At 49.0% G+C, this 19,204-nt stretch overlaps 10 protein-coding genes and 1 non-coding gene across 11 annotated transcripts; 7 read left to right on the forward strand and 4 right to left on the reverse strand.

The window, feature by feature from the left end:
- Nucleotides 1–222: 222 nt before the first annotated feature.
- Nucleotides 223–1,339, forward strand: I303_104704 (succinate dehydrogenase, cytochrome b556 subunit; the record flags this gene model as incomplete). Its single annotated transcript, XM_018407620.2, has 5 exons — nt 223–271; nt 343–391; nt 657–762; nt 829–1,072; nt 1,251–1,339. 5 exons carry the CDS (start codon nt 223–225, stop codon nt 1,337–1,339), a joined length of 537 nt encoding a protein of 178 aa, XP_018262831.2.
- Nucleotides 1,340–1,581: 242 nt separating this feature from the next.
- Nucleotides 1,582–2,558, reverse strand: I303_104705 (uncharacterized protein; the record flags this gene model as incomplete). Its single annotated transcript, XM_018407619.1, has 3 exons — nt 1,582–1,922; nt 1,980–2,228; nt 2,294–2,558. 3 exons carry the CDS (start codon nt 2,556–2,558, stop codon nt 1,582–1,584), a joined length of 855 nt encoding a protein of 284 aa, XP_018262830.1.
- Nucleotides 2,559–2,807: 249 nt separating this feature from the next.
- On the forward strand, nt 2,808–3,617 carry I303_104706 (uncharacterized protein; the record flags this gene model as incomplete). Its single annotated transcript, XM_018407618.1, has 4 exons — nt 2,808–2,877; nt 2,952–3,077; nt 3,143–3,270; nt 3,375–3,617. 4 exons carry the CDS (start codon nt 2,808–2,810, stop codon nt 3,615–3,617), a joined length of 567 nt encoding a protein of 188 aa, XP_018262829.1.
- A 259-nt stretch (nt 3,618–3,876) lies between these two features.
- On the forward strand, nt 3,877–3,987 carry I303_104707. The gene has a single exon (XR_001936506.2). It is a non-coding gene; the product is annotated as a 5S ribosomal RNA (ribosomal RNA).
- A 327-nt stretch (nt 3,988–4,314) lies between these two features.
- I303_104708 (uncharacterized protein) lies at nt 4,315–6,013 on the forward strand (the record flags this gene model as incomplete). The annotated part of the gene is made up of 8 exons (XM_065969011.1): nt 4,315–4,474; nt 4,531–4,595; nt 4,646–4,815; nt 4,869–4,969; nt 5,024–5,252; nt 5,304–5,403; nt 5,463–5,631; nt 5,688–6,013. 8 exons carry the CDS (start codon nt 4,315–4,317, stop codon nt 6,011–6,013), a joined length of 1,320 nt encoding a protein of 439 aa, XP_065825083.1.
- Nucleotides 6,014–6,120: 107 nt separating this feature from the next.
- I303_104709 (uncharacterized protein) lies at nt 6,121–6,428 on the reverse strand (the record flags this gene model as incomplete). The annotated part of the gene is made up of 2 exons (XM_018407616.1): nt 6,121–6,298; nt 6,361–6,428. The coding sequence occupies 2 exons, from the start codon at nt 6,426–6,428 to the stop codon at nt 6,121–6,123; spliced, it is 246 nt and encodes an 81-aa protein (XP_018262827.1).
- A 654-nt stretch (nt 6,429–7,082) lies between these two features.
- On the reverse strand, nt 7,083–11,634 carry I303_104710 (uncharacterized protein; the record flags this gene model as incomplete). Its single annotated transcript, XM_065969012.1, has 21 exons — nt 7,083–7,197; nt 7,254–7,359; nt 7,409–7,426; nt 7,479–7,818; nt 7,871–8,177; nt 8,230–8,304; nt 8,353–8,368; nt 8,428–8,463; nt 8,612–8,624; nt 8,683–8,797; nt 8,848–8,940; nt 9,072–9,220; nt 9,273–9,557; nt 9,734–9,850; nt 9,901–10,002; nt 10,058–10,165; nt 10,230–10,533; nt 10,888–10,954; nt 11,019–11,076; nt 11,132–11,545; nt 11,599–11,634. The coding sequence occupies 21 exons, from the start codon at nt 11,632–11,634 to the stop codon at nt 7,083–7,085; spliced, it is 2,874 nt and encodes a 957-aa protein (XP_065825084.1).
- Nucleotides 11,635–11,986: 352 nt separating this feature from the next.
- Nucleotides 11,987–12,903, forward strand: I303_104711 (uncharacterized protein; the record flags this gene model as incomplete). The annotated part of the gene is made up of 6 exons (XM_065969013.1): nt 11,987–12,046; nt 12,097–12,193; nt 12,254–12,299; nt 12,350–12,379; nt 12,522–12,585; nt 12,682–12,903. 6 exons carry the CDS (start codon nt 11,987–11,989, stop codon nt 12,901–12,903), a joined length of 519 nt encoding a protein of 172 aa, XP_065825085.1.
- A 69-nt stretch (nt 12,904–12,972) lies between these two features.
- Nucleotides 12,973–13,643, reverse strand: I303_104712 (uncharacterized protein; the record flags this gene model as incomplete). Its single annotated transcript, XM_065969014.1, has 5 exons — nt 12,973–13,062; nt 13,116–13,160; nt 13,214–13,286; nt 13,336–13,423; nt 13,487–13,643. 5 exons carry the CDS (start codon nt 13,641–13,643, stop codon nt 12,973–12,975), a joined length of 453 nt encoding a protein of 150 aa, XP_065825086.1.
- Nucleotides 13,644–14,078: 435 nt separating this feature from the next.
- I303_104713 (uncharacterized protein) lies at nt 14,079–16,266 on the forward strand (the record flags this gene model as incomplete). The annotated part of the gene is made up of 8 exons (XM_065969015.1): nt 14,079–14,147; nt 14,200–14,439; nt 14,494–14,700; nt 14,756–14,959; nt 15,073–15,095; nt 15,142–15,209; nt 15,266–16,135; nt 16,190–16,266. The coding sequence occupies 8 exons, from the start codon at nt 14,079–14,081 to the stop codon at nt 16,264–16,266; spliced, it is 1,758 nt and encodes a 585-aa protein (XP_065825087.1).
- A 419-nt stretch (nt 16,267–16,685) lies between these two features.
- On the forward strand, nt 16,686–19,075 carry I303_104714 (chaperone DnaK; the record flags this gene model as incomplete). The annotated part of the gene is made up of 7 exons (XM_018407611.2): nt 16,686–16,748; nt 16,829–16,896; nt 16,946–16,978; nt 17,031–17,113; nt 17,167–17,245; nt 17,305–18,901; nt 18,962–19,075. The coding sequence occupies 7 exons, from the start codon at nt 16,686–16,688 to the stop codon at nt 19,073–19,075; spliced, it is 2,037 nt and encodes a 678-aa protein (XP_018262822.2).
- Nucleotides 19,076–19,204: the final 129 nt, after the last annotated feature.

A 19,204-nucleotide genomic window follows, 5' to 3' on the forward strand; every position in this document is an offset into this window, starting at 1 on the left:
GGTATGGGCTCTTTTTCCGATTTCTTCCGAGACAACAAGTGTCGACCACGTGGTGGGTTATAAGCATGAAATTGAATTCAGCGAATAGCAACATCACAATACCAAATCGGGTTTCTCGATCATCAATGCGACTCATTCAAGCTTCCCTCCTGCATATCTCCAACGAGTCATTATAGCTTTCATTGTCGTCTCTGTCATCACATCTCAGTCCCGCTTCTCAACATGTCAGCCTCCCTTGTACGACAAAGCTTGTTCCGAGCGGCTGCGAAGCGTGCGTTTAATACCTGACCAAGAATGTAATCCGTTGACCGGTGTAAAGCTGATGCACCCTTGTCATGATAGCTTCGATGCTTAGGGCATCCGCTCCTGGGTTGATGCTTGCTCAAAGAAGGTGAATATCTGTCTCTGGATATATGGGAGGAGGACTGCCAAGGGTGTATCGATGGGAATAAAATAGTCAAGGGAAATCGGGCGGAACTCGCGAGTCAATCGATGTGTTACAAACATCTGGCTGATGATGAAGTCCTCCATGGGACAGACGCAGAAATATAATGCAAGGAGCTGGAGAGATGGAGCAGGCAGTGGAGATGGCAGATCGTGACGGGTGGACAATCCGAAAAGGGACGTCGCTAATTCTGGTATCCCACAAAATACAGATTTGTGTCTACCGAGAACATGACTCCAGCTGAAAGCATCTCATACCTCAACTCTCAACGACAGCATCGTCCAAACTCTCCTCATGCGACCATTTACCAACCTCAAGTGAGTACCTCGCTATCCGATACCATCCGGAAAGCCACGACTGTGCTGATATATTCGTATCATTAGGTCACATGGGTTTTATCGATTGCCAATCGAGTGACCGGTGTCGCTCTTTCTGGTGCTCTATATGCCGGAGCCCTCGCCTACCTCCTTCATCCTGTCTTCCCCATTATCGACTCTGCTCACCTAATCTCTCTCGTCTCTGATCTTCCAACATGGGTCAAGGGTGGCCTCAAATTCCTATTTGCAGTTCCGTTCACCTTCCACACTTTCAACGGTATCAGACATTTGTCCTGGGATGTTGGAAAGGGTGAGTATCTCTTCATTATTCTGACACATACTTGCAGAAGTGGGATAAGAATCATGCGGAATTTATGGTTCATGGCAGTACGCTGATGCAAATTGTTAATGATGGCGAGCGGGAGAGGACAGGCGTAACGATGATGAAGCGATAATCTGTGCAGCGCTGACAAGCCTTTGTTTCCCAGGTCTCACCATCAAGGGCGTATACGCTACCGGTTACGCAGTCATGGCTGCTACCGCCGTCTCCAGTATCTACCTCGCTTTCTTCGTTTAGATTGTATATTCTGTTCAGCACACATGCGACCCGATAAGAAAAAATTGGAGGAGAGCAGTGTGTATGGGTCCTTGTACCAGAATGATCTCAGGTTCCTTGGTTCATATTTGGCTTGTTGGCTTGACTCGGTGGTATTCGTATTCACCTGAGAAGATGTATTCATATGACAATGATTCGGTTAGAAATGCTCTTTCTTCTACATGGTACAACTGCGAAAATCTTTTCCTTTCAACCGTAGTAATCTATCTAAACCATGCGCCCACTCCCACACCAGGTCCATCTCCACCTTCAGCTGCATGCCACCAACCTTCTGGTACTAGGACCGAGTCGCCTGGCTGCAGCTCTACTGCACAAGCTCCTTCCATGGCGAAAGCCTTCTCCAGACTGCTGCGGCATGTATCCAGGATTCCGCGAGGCAGATCGGCATGGTCGTCCTTTTCTTGATGCATATGCGCTGCATTGGAGAATATACGTGACACAGGCAGCGGTATCTGCGAGGTGTTCGTATGCCTAGCGAGATTGGACGGGGAGAGGTATTGAGCTGCGTCCGGTGGTAACACATGGAATGTTTTGCTGCCTACAACTATCGAGGTACATTCATCAGTGAGTGCTTCCAGCTGAATGTTCCGTCGTGACTTACTCTGAGAGTATATGCCAACATATGGATCTTTGTGGAACGGCGTGAAACTATGTTCGGGACCTATCCAGACTGTCCGGCGATATAGGCTCTTTTCTCTGCCGACGTAAAAGTGGGGCAAAGGCGGTACCGCTCGGGCCAATTCGGGCGAGGAATCCAGAAGATCTGATTGAGCCAGGTACGCAGAAGGTAATTGCGATTTCGGTACGGACGATGGCACCCTATCCAGAATAAAGGCATCGAGAAATATACCTGAGCTTGCCAATCTCTCAGCTGGAGTACGTTGATACGCCAGTATAGCCTGGAACTGAGCCTACCGAATCCCATAGTCACTCGTTGCCAATCAGGATGCAGATATCCTCGACCTTTCTTGCCCAACTCTATCTCTACGGCTTTGTCCTCGCCCACCGCCTTCCGTATACTTTGTAATCCATCAGATAAGCGCCATTGATTGAGAGCTGGCCAGGAAGAGATCAGTCCCGTGAGGCGCAACGGATGGATGGGCGGCGTCGAAATGTGCTGTTGTAGTTGCGTCGGTGAGATGGATGCTATGGATCGTGCTGGGCGTATCAGAAAGCTCATAATGCTCTTGGCTAAGTCAAACAGAACGATTTAAGGTCATTTGATGTGGAGAAAATGAGCTTAGAGGAGATCGACTGAAGTGGAGGTCGATCACCGGTAAATCTTTTTCAGCGCGGTCATTGTCAGTGTTGACTTGGTTTAATTGAGATTCCTCAGGTTACCCCGGCAAATCAGAGCAGAATTCGGAATTGGACGACTCTAATCCCAGGGTCGATAGGCATTGAAAGAACTTCTGCGCAATTTGACAGTATGACAAAGCCTGAAACACCGCGAGAGAAGTTAGATGTCGAATCTTCGGAAGAAAGACAGTCCCGCCTCTGTGAGTGATGATAGAAACGGCAGAAATCTCAGTAGTCCAACCGGAATGCTCATCAAGATCATGATGACGGGTAGCCAGCCTTCTCTCCAACATATCGACACCTATCACACAATCCAACCGGCCTGATGCTCCCCTCAACCCAATCACGCCGATGTCTAATGACTCACGTAGCAGACCGACGGCGTTACCTGAAAGCGACGGTGAGTATCTGTTCTCCAGAAGGACGCAGCCATGTGCTGATGACTAGTCCATTTGTCTCAAATAGCTCTGGCTCGGGCACGAGCTTTCTTGCCTTTGTTCAGAGACTCTAATCAGCAATTATTAGAGAAGGCAGCCAAAGATCCGAATTCAGTGAACATGGAGAAAATCAATGGTGGGCAGGCTGTTGCCATGGTCAGTCACTGATACTGCCTATTCTCCGCGACTTCTTGCTGTATCTATGGCACATATTCGTTGCGAGGTCAGCAATGGCTAAAATTGTGTCCTTGTCTGAACAGGACCTGGGTTTGGGTGTCTTTGATGCACCACACGACCCGACAAGCAGTCTGGGACCAATAATAGACAGTCACTCACCCCCAGGAACGGCTGCGGATCCGGATAATAACGAGGAGGACACCGAGGACACAGAGAGCGACGGAACATCTTTCACCAGCGGTAGCGAGAGTACAAGTAGCGACGAGGATGAAGAGCAAGAAGCTGCGCCGGTCGCAAATCCGTCACAGACGGCCGAAGAACGATAGGGCCGCTAGGATTTCCATAGATCACGAGAGAGCATGCGCTATCGCACTGTATGCCAGCATTTCCTGTCAGAAGTGCCGGAATACAGCTTGACGCAAATACGGCTCCTCAACGATTTGAGGCACAATCAGAAGGATGGATGGAAGTGGATAACAGGTGGACCGGCCAACTTTGTACCATATTTACGACATGTCATGATATCTTCACTCTTCATGTGTGATCCCGAGCCACGAATACGAATTGGCTGAGGGGGACATCATCTACGGTCATAGAATCCAGAAAGCATCGCATCCCGTCAGATCTGCGTAATTAAGCTGGATGTCGCTTGGTCAGTACCAAAGTGGGCATTTGGGAATCCCAAGTGCTGTAGTTTTTGTTGCTAACACAAGCGGCTGGTCTCTTTCAGCAATGCATTCGCGAGCAGATACCCATTCACGCTCATGCATGTTTAGTGGTTGGGCGGGTGAGGAGGCTTTCATATGCATACGAGTAGTCCTCTCATGATGTTGTATTGCTGCTCACATCAGCTCAACTGCCGGTACATTGGTCTTTCCGTCGGATTCAAACTGTGATTTTTGCCCATATCGGTCCACGTCGCGTCCAACCTCTTTGCTTTGTTCATCATCATTCAGCGATCACATCTATTCGACTACCTAAGCGTAACGAGCAAGCACTGCTAGTCGCGACTCGACGATAGGGATGCAGTCAAATAGGCTGCGCAGATATGCGACATCCCCTCAAGGTGTCCTCATAGCGGCCACTGTCATACGACTGTCTCTGTTCTTCGGTGTTCCTTCGCTGTGTCACGCTTTGGAACGCAGGCCCGAACTGTCGACCCCGTTGACTTCTTTTCGCAGCCGTGAGTGCTGGAACATAATCTGAGGGTGTGAATCATTCTGATGCTGGTAAGCATAGTGCACGAGGGCGCATTCATATATGCCCGGGGAAGCAACCCTTACGATGGAGGGGTGTTCTATCACGTTTGTCCCTTCTCCCTGCACATATCGGCTCGAGCTGACAGATCATGCAGTCACCATTATACTTAGCGTATTTTACCTATATAGTACCTGCATCGTCATACGCCCTCACTGCCATATTCTGGGCCCTCATTGATGCTGCTAGCGCTCTAATGCTGGTAAAGATCTGGAAGGCTCGAAGTAAAGATCGAGATCCACGGAGGGAATTTCTGATTGTAACCTTGTATGTGGGAGACGCTTGAACAGACCGAAGTGACTGATCACATTTATGCGCAGATTCATGTTCAACCCATACACTCTGCTATCATGTCTCGCTAGATCTACAACGAACATTGATAATGCCATCCTTCTCGGCTCCATTGCCTTGGCTGCAGAAGGTGAGGGGACTTTATGTAAATCCACTCCATACTGACTATCATCTGTGCCCGCAGGTCAGTCACTAGGTGCGACAATCCTCCTCGCGTTGGTCTCTCATACTGCAGTCTACCCTCTGCTTCTATTACCGCCCATCGCTATGCTCCTCAACCGAAAGACAGCACGTCGACCCTCGACTTCCGTGCTTCGAAATGCTCTTATCTATATCCTGATTAATGCAGGATTCACCGGCTTGAACTTCCTCATTGCTGGTCAAAGTTGGATTGGGCAATCATGGGGTGTCGTGTAAGCATGGTCTGCGTCGGAGCACTGGACTGTTGCTGATTCAGCTATCAGCGTCAACGTGACGGATTTAACACCTAATGTGGGGATGTGGTGGTACTTCTTCACCGAGATGTTCGATCACTTCAGGACTTTCTTCCTTGGGGTCTTCCAAGTAGGTCTTTTGCGCTCGTCGAGAATCTGTGTCAGTGGAAAGCTGAACCCGGCATTCAGCTGCACAACCTGATCTATGTGGCTCCTGTTTGCCTACGATTGTCCGACGATCCCTTGTTCGCGATCATGGTTCAGGTAGGTATCATAAGCACATGGAAAAGCTATCCCGCTTTAGGCGACATGGCTCTTTGGGCAGGCTTGTTGGGCTGTTTTCCCGATGTCGTCTCGAGTGAGTTGTCTGTTCACCATCCGGTTCTTCGCTCCCACTGACATCTGCTCGCGTAGATTTGCGACACCCACTGTTCACTCTGACCGTCCACCTTTACACCTCCATTCTCCTTCCGCTCTTACATTCGCTTTGGCTTTTGACTGGGACTGGAAATGCCAATTTCTTCTACGCCGCCACAATGGTGTACGGGCTCAATGCAAGCCTGGCTGTGGTGGACGTTTTAGGAGCGGGCTTAAGGTTACAGGTGAAGAGGAAAGCTGCAGCAGCGTTGTTGGAAGATGAACTGAGGACCCATACTGACCAAGGAGAATCAGGTCGGTTAGATGACGTATGGGAGAGAAAGGGATGGTCCGTTGTCCAGTTCACAGGGTCACTCATATGACAAGTCATGCATATACATCTATGCCGTCTATATATCGCTCTGATCATGGCCTATGCTCGAAAGATTAGCCTTTTGCTCCTTTCAGGATGCTGAACCGACCTCTGCACTCACAGAATAGTCGCTATGACCTTTCTACCTTGACCTCTACCACCCCATCCCGCACCGCTGTGTCTAAATTCAGCTAGATATATACCTTGCCATGTACCGAAAACAAGTTTGCCTTTCGATATAGGAAGGGTGACGGAATTGCCAATGAGGGATGTCTTCAAGTGGGACACGGAATCGCTAAGTCACCCGAAGTGTCAGCCAACCTATGTTCAAAGTCGTGGCGACTGTGCTCCACTCACTCGGGGCCCTCATCAGTGTGTTCCCAAGGTAAAGACTCGGGAACAATGGTGTCCATTGCCATGTCCATATCTTTCACATGTTGTCAGCTTCCACTTGATTCTTTGGATTTGGTATACGCTCACCAGTCCGTACGGTGCTGCAGACCGTATATACCCATCAGCCCGGATCAGATGTATCGAATTGATCAGCAGCCAGCTCACGGATCGCAATTCTCGTTGACCTACAATGAGAAGTTCGTGTCAGCTCAGTCAAGTAGCGGCTCAGGATGACAAAACGCACCGTCAGACCTGCTGAAGTGTGCAAACAGTGTAGCGTGAAGATACCGATGTCTATACCTTTCAATCCTTCTTCACATTCTCTCAAGACATGACTCGTTACCTGCATGAGAGAACACATGTCAGACTCTATATGTATATGTCAAGGTCAATTGCTCGGCAACACTCACAAGGTGCATGCCCTTGGTATGAGCCGGAAGGTTACTGCATTTTGGCGATCAGCTCAAAACAACGTCGTGACAGACCCCTAGATTCTTACAAAGTTTTCTGCCAAGGCATGACGATGTTTATCCTGTAAAGCTTGCGATATTAATGAGAGGACGACAAAGCAAATGGCATGGATCTGATTTGCTTTTCATAAACCGAAGTCGTGTGATGGAATATGCATGACGTCACGATATACAAGTCTCTCGTCAATGATGATAAAATAAGGATAGAATGCTAATCTACAGTTGGTCTACGTCCATGACATCGGCGGCCTTTTGAGTGTTGCCCTCGGCAAGCCAAGCGTCTATCTTAGCTTTGAGTTCGGTATCGGGAATACATTCCTCATATTTGAGACTTTTGCTGCAACGTGAGCGGGTCATGTTGCCGCTTGATCGCTAAAAATCACTCACGGCACGTTATTGAAAGGATCGACTTCCTTGGAAAGTAAGACGGTCCGAATTGTTCCTCGGTCGATGACGACTCGAGAAACAGGTAGTATGACAGGATCTTTCATCACTGAGGCATCGTTAGCTTCATTTCTTTCTGAAAAGGGAAGTATACTCACAGGTCGACAGAAGAGGATCTAGAAAAAGGGATGATCAGCCTCGCCTATGAATGGTGCACGGGTGACTTACCCAAGAACTCGTCCGGCACTTCTCGTTCGTCCTCCATCTGAATGGTCGCCCGCATATCCTCGACCTTCTGAGTAAAGCTCACCACCTCGGCAACCTCAGCATCAGTCATGATTGCTCGATTTTTCAGCAGTCGAGCGAATTTCTCGAATAGTTCCTTCGAATAGCTTCGGCCGTCGTTGGCGACCGCGCGTATGAAATCCGCTTCATTGCCTAGATTTAGATAAACTTGTGCGATGGCAGCGAGTAGGTCCTTGGGCTTGAATGAGTATTTCTCGGGATTAGCAACTTTGAGTTCCGACATCTTAGGACCAACAAGAACCGCGAGATTTTCGTCCAAGGACTGCCCGAATGCGTCAGCTGATCTCAGCATCGACCTCTTTTACCGAACTCACGGCTGCCAGCCGGTCAACGATCTCTGAAGCCACAAATGGTTCTTTGGTAGTTGCCGTGATGTCGCGTATCAACTTGACGTTCTCCAGACCCATCTGAGTATGGAAGGGCGCGGAACTTTCTGCTGAACGCAATTGGCTTTCTTGATCCTCTCGCTCGTTTTGAGGTAGAGCAGCCCACGCATCGGTATCGGCTTTCTGACTCTGGATGGCGGATATCTTGGCCATCCCGGTAAGCGACTCTTCCAGATGGAATGTTGTGTCGCTCATCAACATATTAACAAATCGAACGAATTGATCGAAGTCATCGCTGAGCCGATCATTAGTCGATGCTTTCGCACTGGGCGAATGTGCCTACTTACTGTCTAGCTTTGACGAAGGCCTCCCGGTGTAGGGGATTCTCCCACATCGACTTGAAAATACGTTGTATATTACGTCTGCTTGTCCATCAGAACGACTCATCCAAAATTGTGGCTATCACATACCGGAAATTGAATTTATCTGGCAAAGCGATCAGCCCCTCTCTTCTGGCCCAGAACGGACAGCAGAGTTCAACTCACCCCAAAATTGCGTATGCCCACCGGTCGATTCAACGTCTGGTCCTCGTCAGTGATGCTTGTCTCGACGATCACTCACCAATGAAGAATCTGATCAAGGTCGGCATGAGATACTCCGTTGACAAGCCGTGTATGCTTAATCGGTCAAACAGAGCCCCTTTGCGCCAATATCCCGTCGGCCAGAGACCATAAGAAAGGATCTATACGCAGGATGATCAGCGAGGAACAATAACGCATTTGCTTGCTTCTGAGACATACGGATACGAGTTTGGCCTTGAGGAAAGGATTGTTAACGTAATTAGGGGACAGGAAGACAACGACAAAGGTGATAAGTATGTCCTTGTCCACATCGTCCAAGGCATCAGGGTGATAACTATGGAGCGATCAGCTCATGCCACGGTCACTTGCGGTCTTGCGACTCACCGTGCCAGGAAATCGAAATACTCTGTTACGTTGTCAAAGAGGTACTCTGGGAGCATTCGGAACTCCAAAGATGCTTCCGCGGGAAGTGGAAGCCTGGCGGTGGTCAGCGAAGTAACGATGAGAACGGCTTACTTTATCTGTATGGACGGGTGTCTGTGTGAAGGGTCCACCAGTCGGATTAACCAAGTCATCAAGAAGCCCATGAAGGATACCGTCAAACGGACGAGAGCGGGATCCAGCAATTGCGTATCATATGCATGAATGGACGCGTGCAACGTTGCGATATCGCTCTGTATGTCAGCTTTGCCGTTAATTGTGAGCTCACCTTCAGTTTCTTGACGGCTGCTTCGCCTTGCGTTTCCATGGCAGCATTCTTTGAAAGAAGCGTTAGTTGCGATTGTGATTGATAAAGATCATGGACTTACGCCCGCCCAGGATGGCCTTTGCGCTTCAGCCCGTTTCAACTCCTTCTCTATCTCGGACATATTCTTCTCCGCCCTCTCGCGTGTGCCGATGGTTTTGACGATGCCCAAATGAATGAATGCATTCATGAGGAAAAACAAATCGGAGATGAAGTTTGGCTTTGCGTCCACTTGCATTGCGCTGGTGAAATATTCGTCCGCTTCCTCCTTCGTCCCCCTTATCTTGGTCTCTTCGGTAATATCAATTCGTTTCGAGCATTTGTAGTAGGCAGGATCGACTTTATCGATCTGACATCCGTGAGCGGGGTATCAATCACTCATTACGTACTTTTGAGAATTGAGCGTCCATGACGGGCTCGAAAAGCTTCAGAAGAACCACAGAAAGGTTGGTCATATAACCATCCGAAGAAACGGTCCGCGGGTCAACCTAATCTATTAGCGAGATCCCGCTTGGCAATACGTACCCTCATTCCTGCCCTTTTCTCGTTGAGCTTGATAGTCAGAGCGAAGAAATCCAAGATACCCTCTCGAGAATCTGGTGATGCTCTAACTATCCCATTATATATGTTGAATAAGGATGTCTAGAAACGACCTCAGCCCTGTATCGGCTCACTATAGCTGACTTGCTTACATGCAGACCTCCCAGAGTATACCTCAAGTTGCTCTTGTTCGCATCGATATCTTCTTTCTTGCGTTCGGTCGGATTTGAGAAGTAAGTTTTCCAAATGTCCGGCTAAGAATCAGGAGTGTCAGCAGTATCGCCCTCGATGCCACGACAGTTCACTTACAAATTCGCGGGGAAAGACACTCAGCCTCGTCAGTGGTCCCAGCAGTGATTGCCATTCGAGTTTCGAGGCGTTGACGTCAGGTGCGAGCCAGATAGGAAGTGTGGGAAGCTGCCATCAGCTTTGTTCCACTTCCACGCAGACTTACAATTGCAGCGATTGACTTGACTTGTACGAGCAGTGCGACCGCTCCTAGATATCGCCTCCAATCACTGCCCAAAATATCTGGAGTGGGCGAAATCTTATACCATTCCTGGAAGAACAAGCTCAGAGTGGGGGTGATAACATCCGTCATCGTCTCGCTAGGAAAACCGATCGCCAAATCATTGAGGAAAGGGAGTAAGTCGGCGCCTGTGAGGGCGCCAGAAGACATTTGAGCCGGTCGTTGAACGGAAGTGGTGTATTGGTCTCCATTAGAGTCTGCACCTGCAGTGACCGAGAGAAGAAGTGGTAGGAACTCGGCTGGTCCGACAGATTTGCTACAAGTTGTAAGCTGACAATTTAAGGACTTCAGACTTACTCTTGCGGTTGCGGGAACATAGAGGGATCCTCCAGGGTCATTCCGCAATATGATATTATCAAGGCTTTCAGCTTGTCGAAAGCAGCTGCCCATGACGCTTTCTCCTGCGTGCTGAATGACTGTGTATATTTAGCGTTGCTGTAGCGTAAGGGGACGTACGTATTTATGAGATTCTCGATTGGCCCTGTATAATCTCTTCCAACATCCCGTCAGGTACTCAAAAATCGTCTCGCCGGTCGGCAGCCCAGCCAACACAGATAAAGCATCGGGATCATCACTTCATGTCAGCTTCGCCCTGGCGTAATTGACTCACGATGAAGCCATAGTCGCGGTATCAAGGGAAAGACGAGCGATAAGAAGCCGATCCGCCAGATCGATGCCTGTTTCGAGCGGTTGTGGATGACCTGTATGGTCGTCAGCGATGAAGTAGGGGGAAGCACGCACCTTCTTCTCTCAATTCCTCTGTCAACCCCTTCAACCAGCATAATGCCCAATCGCTTTCCTGAGCTTTTCGTTTCTGACAAACGTCAGCGCAGCCTAGCGGCGAAGGTACTCACACTGAGGGTAACTGAGAAAACATCTTCAACTTTCTCAGTCTGCCATTGCGCAAAATCCACCTTGACCAGATTAGCAGTCCCTCTGGAAGACACCACCCTTGGCCCTACAGGTTCAGCGATAGGAGTCGTCGAAGCTGGTCGCTTTCCCAGAGCTAATGGCGAGGGTTTGACAGCACTTTCGGCTACCGGAATTTTTGCAGCGGCGCTGTTCGTTGGACGACTGGATGACGAGGGCGCGGAGGAAGGGTTGGCAGGGTTTGCAGGCGGCGTCGCAAGCAGCCGTGATCCTGCTGAGGCCGGAGTATGGGTTGTGGAGGAAGATTGGGAGGGCGAAGCTTGTTCCTCTGACGCAGCGGAGCCACCTTGTTGGGTGGTAGTAGAAGTGCCGAGTCTGGCTAAGCGCTTGAGACGGATCTACGGGCAGGACGTCAATGTTTGTATGGCACAAACCTGATCGCAAATCTTACCTTATCGGCATCGCTGAGGTCTGTGTTGTCGGACATGAAGGGTTTTTATGCGACGCTTCACCGGAGATAGTACACCAGCAGCTCGTACAGTCGGTAAGGGTGAGAGCTTGGATCAGGGAGGGGTTGCAGAGATTGCTGAACGGTGCTGTCACTGTTTGAGGGCGAGTACAATCACAGAACAAGTTGAAGTAGTAATCATTGATTCATAGATCGACAATTGAACATGTCATCGACAACAGACGCGTGTATGCAGGTCATCCCTTGATAGTTTCCCACGGTGTATTCCTTCTGTTTATCATCACTGGCACATTAGCCATTGGTATTGCGGCTATTCTTCTTTCACTCAACTTTGATTTTTACCACCATCGCAAGCATTACAACTCCCAGCATGGCGCAGGTGGTCACCCCTCTGGACCAACCATCCTCTTACCGGGACAATAGGTCGGAAGTAAGTGTCTTCCATATATCTCATTCCATTCTTTAGCTGATAGTCCACAGATCGACCGTGAGACTGAACGACGCCTTCTGGCACAGTCAAGTACGTTGTATGTTGGGAATCTAAGTTTTTATACAACAGAAGCGCAGATGTACGAACGTGAGTAGAACGCTCATCATGTCTGCCCTTTCCTATCATTCGGTGCTGATCAGATAGCAGTCTTCTCAACCTGTTCTCGGCCCGAAGAGGGTGGAGGCGTAAAGAGGTAGGTCCTCAAGTCTGAAAGGTTCGCGCAAGAGTCTGATCATGATGTAGGATAATCATGGGTCTTGACCGAAATCAAAAGTGAGTTCAGGTCAAGGACTGCATATGCTGACTGTCGCAGGACCCCATGTGGTTTTGCTTTCGTCGAATATTTCCTACACTCGGAAGCAGTGGACTGTCTGAGGTATATCTCAGGTACTAAATTAGACGAACGGGTCATTAGATGCGACATAGATCCTGGATATAAAGAAGGCAGACAATTTGGAAGAGGGAAGAGCGGTGGTCAAGTGAGAGACGAATTTAGACAGGAATATGATAGTGGAAGAGGTGAGTCATGCTATCTGCTAGACAATCGCTAATTGTCAGGTGGCTGGGGACATCAGCGTCTCGAGGAAGAGAAGCGTCGGCAAGAACAAGAGCGACTCCGTTCTCAAATACAATTCGACACATACGCTGCTGTTGGTGGTCTGGGTATGGCAGGAGCGGATGTACCAAGAGGAGAGGAAAGTGAACGAGATAGACAGAAGAGAGACCGCAGCGAAGATGAGGATATCGAAAGACGGGATGACGAGAAGAGATTACGGGGAGAGCGAGACGATGAATAGGCTGCCGAAGGCGTCGAAGGCCATTGTATATCTCTTCCAATGTATAATATGCTGCATGTCATGATACCTCTACTTTTGTACCCGGGTGAAGATAGGCGAGGATTTTTCGTGGATTTGCGGTTGACCTTCCGGGGAGCCTGGGATAGTTTTGGAGAGTTTCTGGGCGTAAGCGATGTTTCACAACCAATCGAACTCACTAATTTCGTGAAGACGCATTGGTTGAGAGCCTTTTCTGGCTTTCGACATGCTTGGAAATACTACACAAGCCATGAGCGAACCATACCATTCTATCAAAGAGGAGTTTGCGCACCTGGTTATTCTTTTCCAAACATTGCCAATGAGAGTTGAATTCTTCCAAACATGATTCTTTTATTTTGCCAATACTGCCAGGGAGTCAGCCGCCTGCTGTAAATCGCTGAACATCTGACTCACACATCCGCTGCACACCTCGTAACTTTTCTGCCTTCCGATAGACAGTGCGCTGGATCTCGGTTCTCTTGTTTGCATAGCATGAAATCCTCTGTTAACGTTTGCGAAGGGGATCAGTTCTATCTCGGCGCTGATAATAGCGAGTCTGACTGACCGTTGACCTCCTTGCAATGTTGCCCAATGAAGAATGAAGCGCTCTTCAATGGAGCAGATGTTACCCCTAATTCGTCAACATGGGGGACTGATGAAGGAAGGGGATTAGGGTCTGTATAAGGTTGATCGGTAAGCACTGCAGGTCGATGACTGGCCATTTTACGGGAATGAGGAGCGAGCCAGGCCGGTGTGTAGCGGTGTCAAGGATGAGGATCAGCAGGTGAGGTCAAGATATGCTGATGACGCTTTCGCTATGTTTTGAAGCTATTTCATGATTTAAGCGTGTAAGGATTGGTTGATGTTACCAGCTGAGCTGACCTCGAGCCTAAATCAAGTCAACAAGTGCTCATTCCGCTGATCAGTAGGCATGCGTGGTATCACACATCAACAACGTGGTGCGTTTCCCCGATAAAGCCGGGCATAGTTATGTCTCTCCTGCGTCGTTGTGGCAGTCGCGTCAACTTCCGTGGATCCTGGTCTAGTCAACCTCCACCTGAAGTGGTCCACTTTTCCTTGATGCTATCTAGATATTTAGATATTTAGATAACCCTGTTGCCACCTAATATAGAAACAATACATCACGATTCGTCAGGATGTCACGCAACAGGAGAGCAGCTGGAGCAGTTAGAGGACCTGCCTCTGCGTTGACCTCTTTCCTGGCTGTGAGTTGCCACGCTTCCGTTCCATGTCAGTCCTGATGTGTGCGCTACTTAGGGTCTCGGTGTCGAACCTTCTACTCGACTCACCACATGGGGCAACACCTCAGACCTCAATGCAGATGGCGCAGGAGATCAGCCTTCGCTAGCACATGATGGTCCTGTCATTGATGCACAAGATGGATTAGATCCAGCTGGAGCGGTCACCGCTCACAATGTGATTGCTGGTCCAACAGATGCTGGCGACGGCACAGCACAGCTGGAGGATGAAACGCGAAAAAGGAAGCGAGATGATGATGTCAGTCGCATGATCTGTCGCCCAGTCTTGTGGTATGCTAACACAAGGCTGCAGACTGACGAAGAGGCGGTCAATAAGCGCAATCGAGCGGCTTCCATCAATTCCGATGATTTAGACGCCGATAATATTCCAGAGGCTGGACCCAGTAAAACGGTCAGCAATACCAAGAGTGCAACGCCTGCTGCAAATGTCGCTCCAGGACCTCTCAAGGCTGTAGGAGAGTTCATGGAATGCGGACAATGCGCCAAACGTTTCACTGTTGTAAGCACGTACATCACACTCTGTCGAACTGTCTGCTCACCATTTCTTGCTATAGACCGCCTATACCAAAGAGCATCCCTCTCAACCTTCAACTTTCCTTTGCGTGAATTGTTGCTACGCTCTTGGAATCGATCCTTTCGCTAAAGTCAAGAAACCGCCAATGAGGAAGAAAATGCCTGTGCAGAAGGAGGATAGAGCCAAGGTCGTGCATTATGAGCAGAAGAAGGGAGTTCTCGCCTTGGGAGATCTGTGTATCCAAGTAAGTTGCGCATATTCTGTAACACGCTGACATCGCAGTTGATCGGCAAATATATCGAAGATGTGGAACAACTAGGCGATATAGGTGGAATAAACATGGATAAGGTGTGCAAGATAATATCGAAAAGTCGACGATTGTACGTTATACCACCTCTCCTTGCGATCACGCTCATCCTTCTCTAGAACTCCGGAGACAGCCCAGCTCTTCTACTCTGCCGACAGGGACTCTCTTAGCATGTATGACTGCACACGTAAGTCTGTCCACTGATTCGAAGCGGGATCCGTATTGACTTTACACCCATCACAGGTCTTACCCCGGACGCCTTTATCGCTATGTCGAAGCTCTGTCCAAAACTCACCACGCTTCATTTGCACCTTTGCGGACAACTATCGGCAGACGCAATGACTGCTTGGGGAAAGTCCTTGAAGCAACTGAAAAGGGTGGAACTGTTCGCACCGTTCCTTGTGCGAAAGGAAGGCTGGGTCAACCTTCTAAAGGCTATAGGCAAGCGACTTGAAAGCTTCCTGATTACCCAATCTCCCCGGATCGATCTGGAAACGATTAAGATCCTCGTCAAGTCTTGTCCAAACCTAGTCGAACTCCGCTTAGCTGAAGTTGGCCAACTCAATGACGACTGTTTGGCGGTTTTGCAATCTCTTAAAAAACTACGATATCTCGATTTGTCAGCTGCGGGTACGCCATTGACAGACGAAGCCGTCATCGCCCTTGTGTCCGCCATCGGGGATGGATTGGAAGAATTGGTCCTCGCCGACAATTCCGAACTGACTGATGCCATCTTACCGGTCATTGCGGAGCATTGTCCTCGCCTCCGTCGGCTCTCTTTACGAAATTTGGTCGAGCTGTCTAGTGATGGCGTCGCGGAGTTTTTCTCCATGCTCAAAGCCAAGAACAGATCGGGGTACGAACATATCGATTTGGAAAAAGGTCACGACTTGCAAGATGCTGCTCTCGACGCTCTCCTTGCCCATTCTGGGAATACTGTGGAAAAGCTCAACTTGCTCGGTTGGCGAGAGGTTTCGAACGAAAGTCTTAGCAAGATAGCTCATTGCAAGCACCTGAAAGAGCTCGATATTGGTTGGTGTCGACAAGTGACCGATTTCACGGTGAAGGATGTTTTGGAGGGATGCAATGAAATTCAGACGGTGCGAGTTTGGGGTGAGTCAATACAATTGAAGAGGACGAAAATCAGCTACTAATTTGTTTGTGCAGGCTGCAATCAGCTGACTGACAATATCCCCCGTAAGAAAGGTGTGCAAGTAATCGGTGTAGAGAGTCACTCAATCTGATCGCACGCGCAATGATGCATGGTGACAGCTGTTGTAGAGAAAAAGCAAGACAAGAGTGACTTGTAGAAAGACCAGTGTATGTGTATGTATCATGTATCGTATCATGTAGACATATGGTTGCGCCACCATCGGGGATTGATTCATTCATGCTCATAGATAAATCAGATTAATATGATTAAATGGGTGACTGGATTAAGATCTACTGTTTTAATGTAATACCGATTGAGTCCGACGGCATCATTTTTTTCCATTTCCAAGCGTAGAAGTCGCTAGATCACATATCCATCCTCATATCCAACAACTTTTTCCTGTGATTCATCATTCATCCAAATCATCCAAATTCAACTTTAATCCATACTTCTTTCCATTCAACACTTGTCTCTTTCTTGCATCCCTCAAAAAATCGATACAACTTCATCATGTACTCGATCGCTCGTTCGCTCAGATCAAGCTCAACCCTTAGTCCTCTGCGAAATGTCGCTGTAAGTCTTCGTCTTCAAGGACCTCCACATACCGATCGCCCGCTAAGATCTCGTCAATATTGCCACTCATCTCCCTGCAGAGAACCTCATCCCCTCTCCTTACCTCCAAGCGATTCAACAGTGGAAAGGTCACCGGACCTGTCGTAGGGTAAGTGAACCGTTTGAAACCTCAGAGATGTCTGCTGATATCTTCGCAGTATCGATCTCGGTACCACCAATTCTTGTGTTTCGTGAGTGAATGTGTTAAATGGCTTCCGTATCTTCGCTCATCTCTGTGGTCAGGATCTTCGAAGGTGGTGCCCCCAAAGTATTGGAGAACGCTGAGGGTGCTCGAACAACGCCCTCGGTAGTTGCTTTCACCAAAGGTGAGCCGCTGCGTGCTCGATCGTTTGTATTCGGCTGACTATCAATTTTTCAGATGGAGAACGATTAGTAGGTCAACCGGCGCGACGACAAGCCGTTGTCAACGGTGAAAACACCATATTTGCTTCCAAACGGTAAGCATCATCGCCATCCTTGCTCCTTTGCTGCCGGAGTTGCGCTGATCATACAATAGTCTGATCGGGCGAAAGTTCAAAGACGCTGAAGTGCAGAAGGATATTGGAAATGTTCCTTTCAAGATCGTTGCTCACACCAATGGAGATGCTTGGGTGGAAGCTCGAGGAGAGAAATACTCGCCATCGCAGATCGGTGCTTTTGTTGTCGGAAAGATGAAGGACACCGCCGCCGCCTACCTGGGTAAACCCGTCAAGCACGCTGTTATTACTGTACCAGCCTACTTCAACGATTCTCAACGACAAGCCACCAAAGACGCTGGTTCCATCGCCGGTCTCGAGGTCCTTCGAGTGATCAACGAGCCTACTGCCGCCGCTCTCGCTTACGGTCTCGACAAATCCGATTCCGCTGTCATCGCTGTCTACGATTTGGGAGGTGGTACATTCGATATCTCCATTCTAGAAATGCAAAAGGGAGTGTTCGAGGTCAAGTCTACCAACGGTGACACCCATCTTGGTGGTGAAGACTTCGACATCGCCCTTGTCAACCACATCCTCGCTGAATTCAAGAAGGAATCCGGTATTGACGTCTCCAAAGACCGAATGGCCATTCAAAGAATCCGAGAAGCTGCGGAAAAGGCTAAGGTAGAACTGTCAAGTGCCGGTGCTACCGATGTTTCGCTCCCTTATATCACTGCTACTGCTGAGGGACCTCAGCATATCAACCTCAATCTGACTAGAGCACGATTCGAATCGATTGTCAAGCCTCTCGTCGACCGAACCATCGAGCCATGTAAGAAGGCGTTATCCGATGCCGGTGTCAAGGCTTCCGAAATCAACGAAGTCATCTTAGTTGGTGGTATGTCTAGAATGCCCAAGGTTGTTGAGACCGTTAAGGGTGTCTTTGGTCGAGAACCTAGCAAGGGTGTCAACCCTGATGAAGCTGTTGCCATCGGTGCTTCCATTCAGGCCGGTGTGCTCGCCGGTAATGTCACCGACATCCTCCTTCTTGATGTGACCCCCCTTTCCCTCGGTATCGAAACCCTCGGTGGTGTCTTCACTCGATTGATCAACCGAAATACCACCATCCCCACCAAGAAATCGCAAACCTTCTCCACTGCCGCCGATGGGCAAACCGCCATCCAAGTCAAGGTATACCAAGGTGAACGAGAATTGGTTAGAGACAACAAGCTTCTTGGTGACTTCCAATTGACCGGTCTTCCCCCTGCACCAAAGGGTGTGCCTCAAATCCAGATTTCGTTCGACATTGACGCCGATGGTATCGTCAACGTCGGCGCCATTGACAAGGCCACCAACAGAGAACAATCGATGACCATCGCTTCCTCTTCCGGTCTTGCTGACTCCGAAATTGAGCAAATGATCGCCGATTCCGAAAAATACGCCGAGGCTGATAAAGCCCGACGACAAATCATCGAGGAAGCCAACCGAGGTGAAAGCTTTGTCACCGACACCGAGAAATCGATGGCTGAATTTGAATCCCAACTCGACAAAGAGGAGCGAGAGAAGGTCAAGAAGCTTTTAGGCGAACTCAGAGAAATCTCTGCTAAGGGAGCCGCCGGAGATGCGAGCGTTAAGCCTGAAGATATCAAGACTGCCTTGGATGCTGCTCAACAAGCCTCCCTCGGTTTATTCCAAAAGGTTAGTCAAGTCTTGTATCCAAATCCCCGTCGAAGTTTACTGATAGATCATTTCTTGTAGGTGTACGAGAAGCGAAACGCTGAGTCTCGAGGTTCCGAGGGCTCCGAATCATCCAGTGCTTCCTCCGAGTCCGAATCCTCGTCATCATCCTCCGAATCCGAAAAGAAGCAATAGATCAAAAGGCACATAACGGTAGATTAGCAAAGGAACATGTTGTTTCAGGGGTCGAGAGGATTTTGGACGGATTTGTCAATGCTTGGCATGCTCATCACAGTCCCTTCTCCAATTTAGCATATTATAGTC

Source organism: Kwoniella dejecticola, chromosome 5 (assembly GCF_000512565.2).
Source record: "Kwoniella dejecticola CBS 10117 chromosome 5, complete sequence".
NCBI lineage: Eukaryota > Fungi > Basidiomycota > Tremellomycetes > Tremellales > Cryptococcaceae > Kwoniella > Kwoniella dejecticola.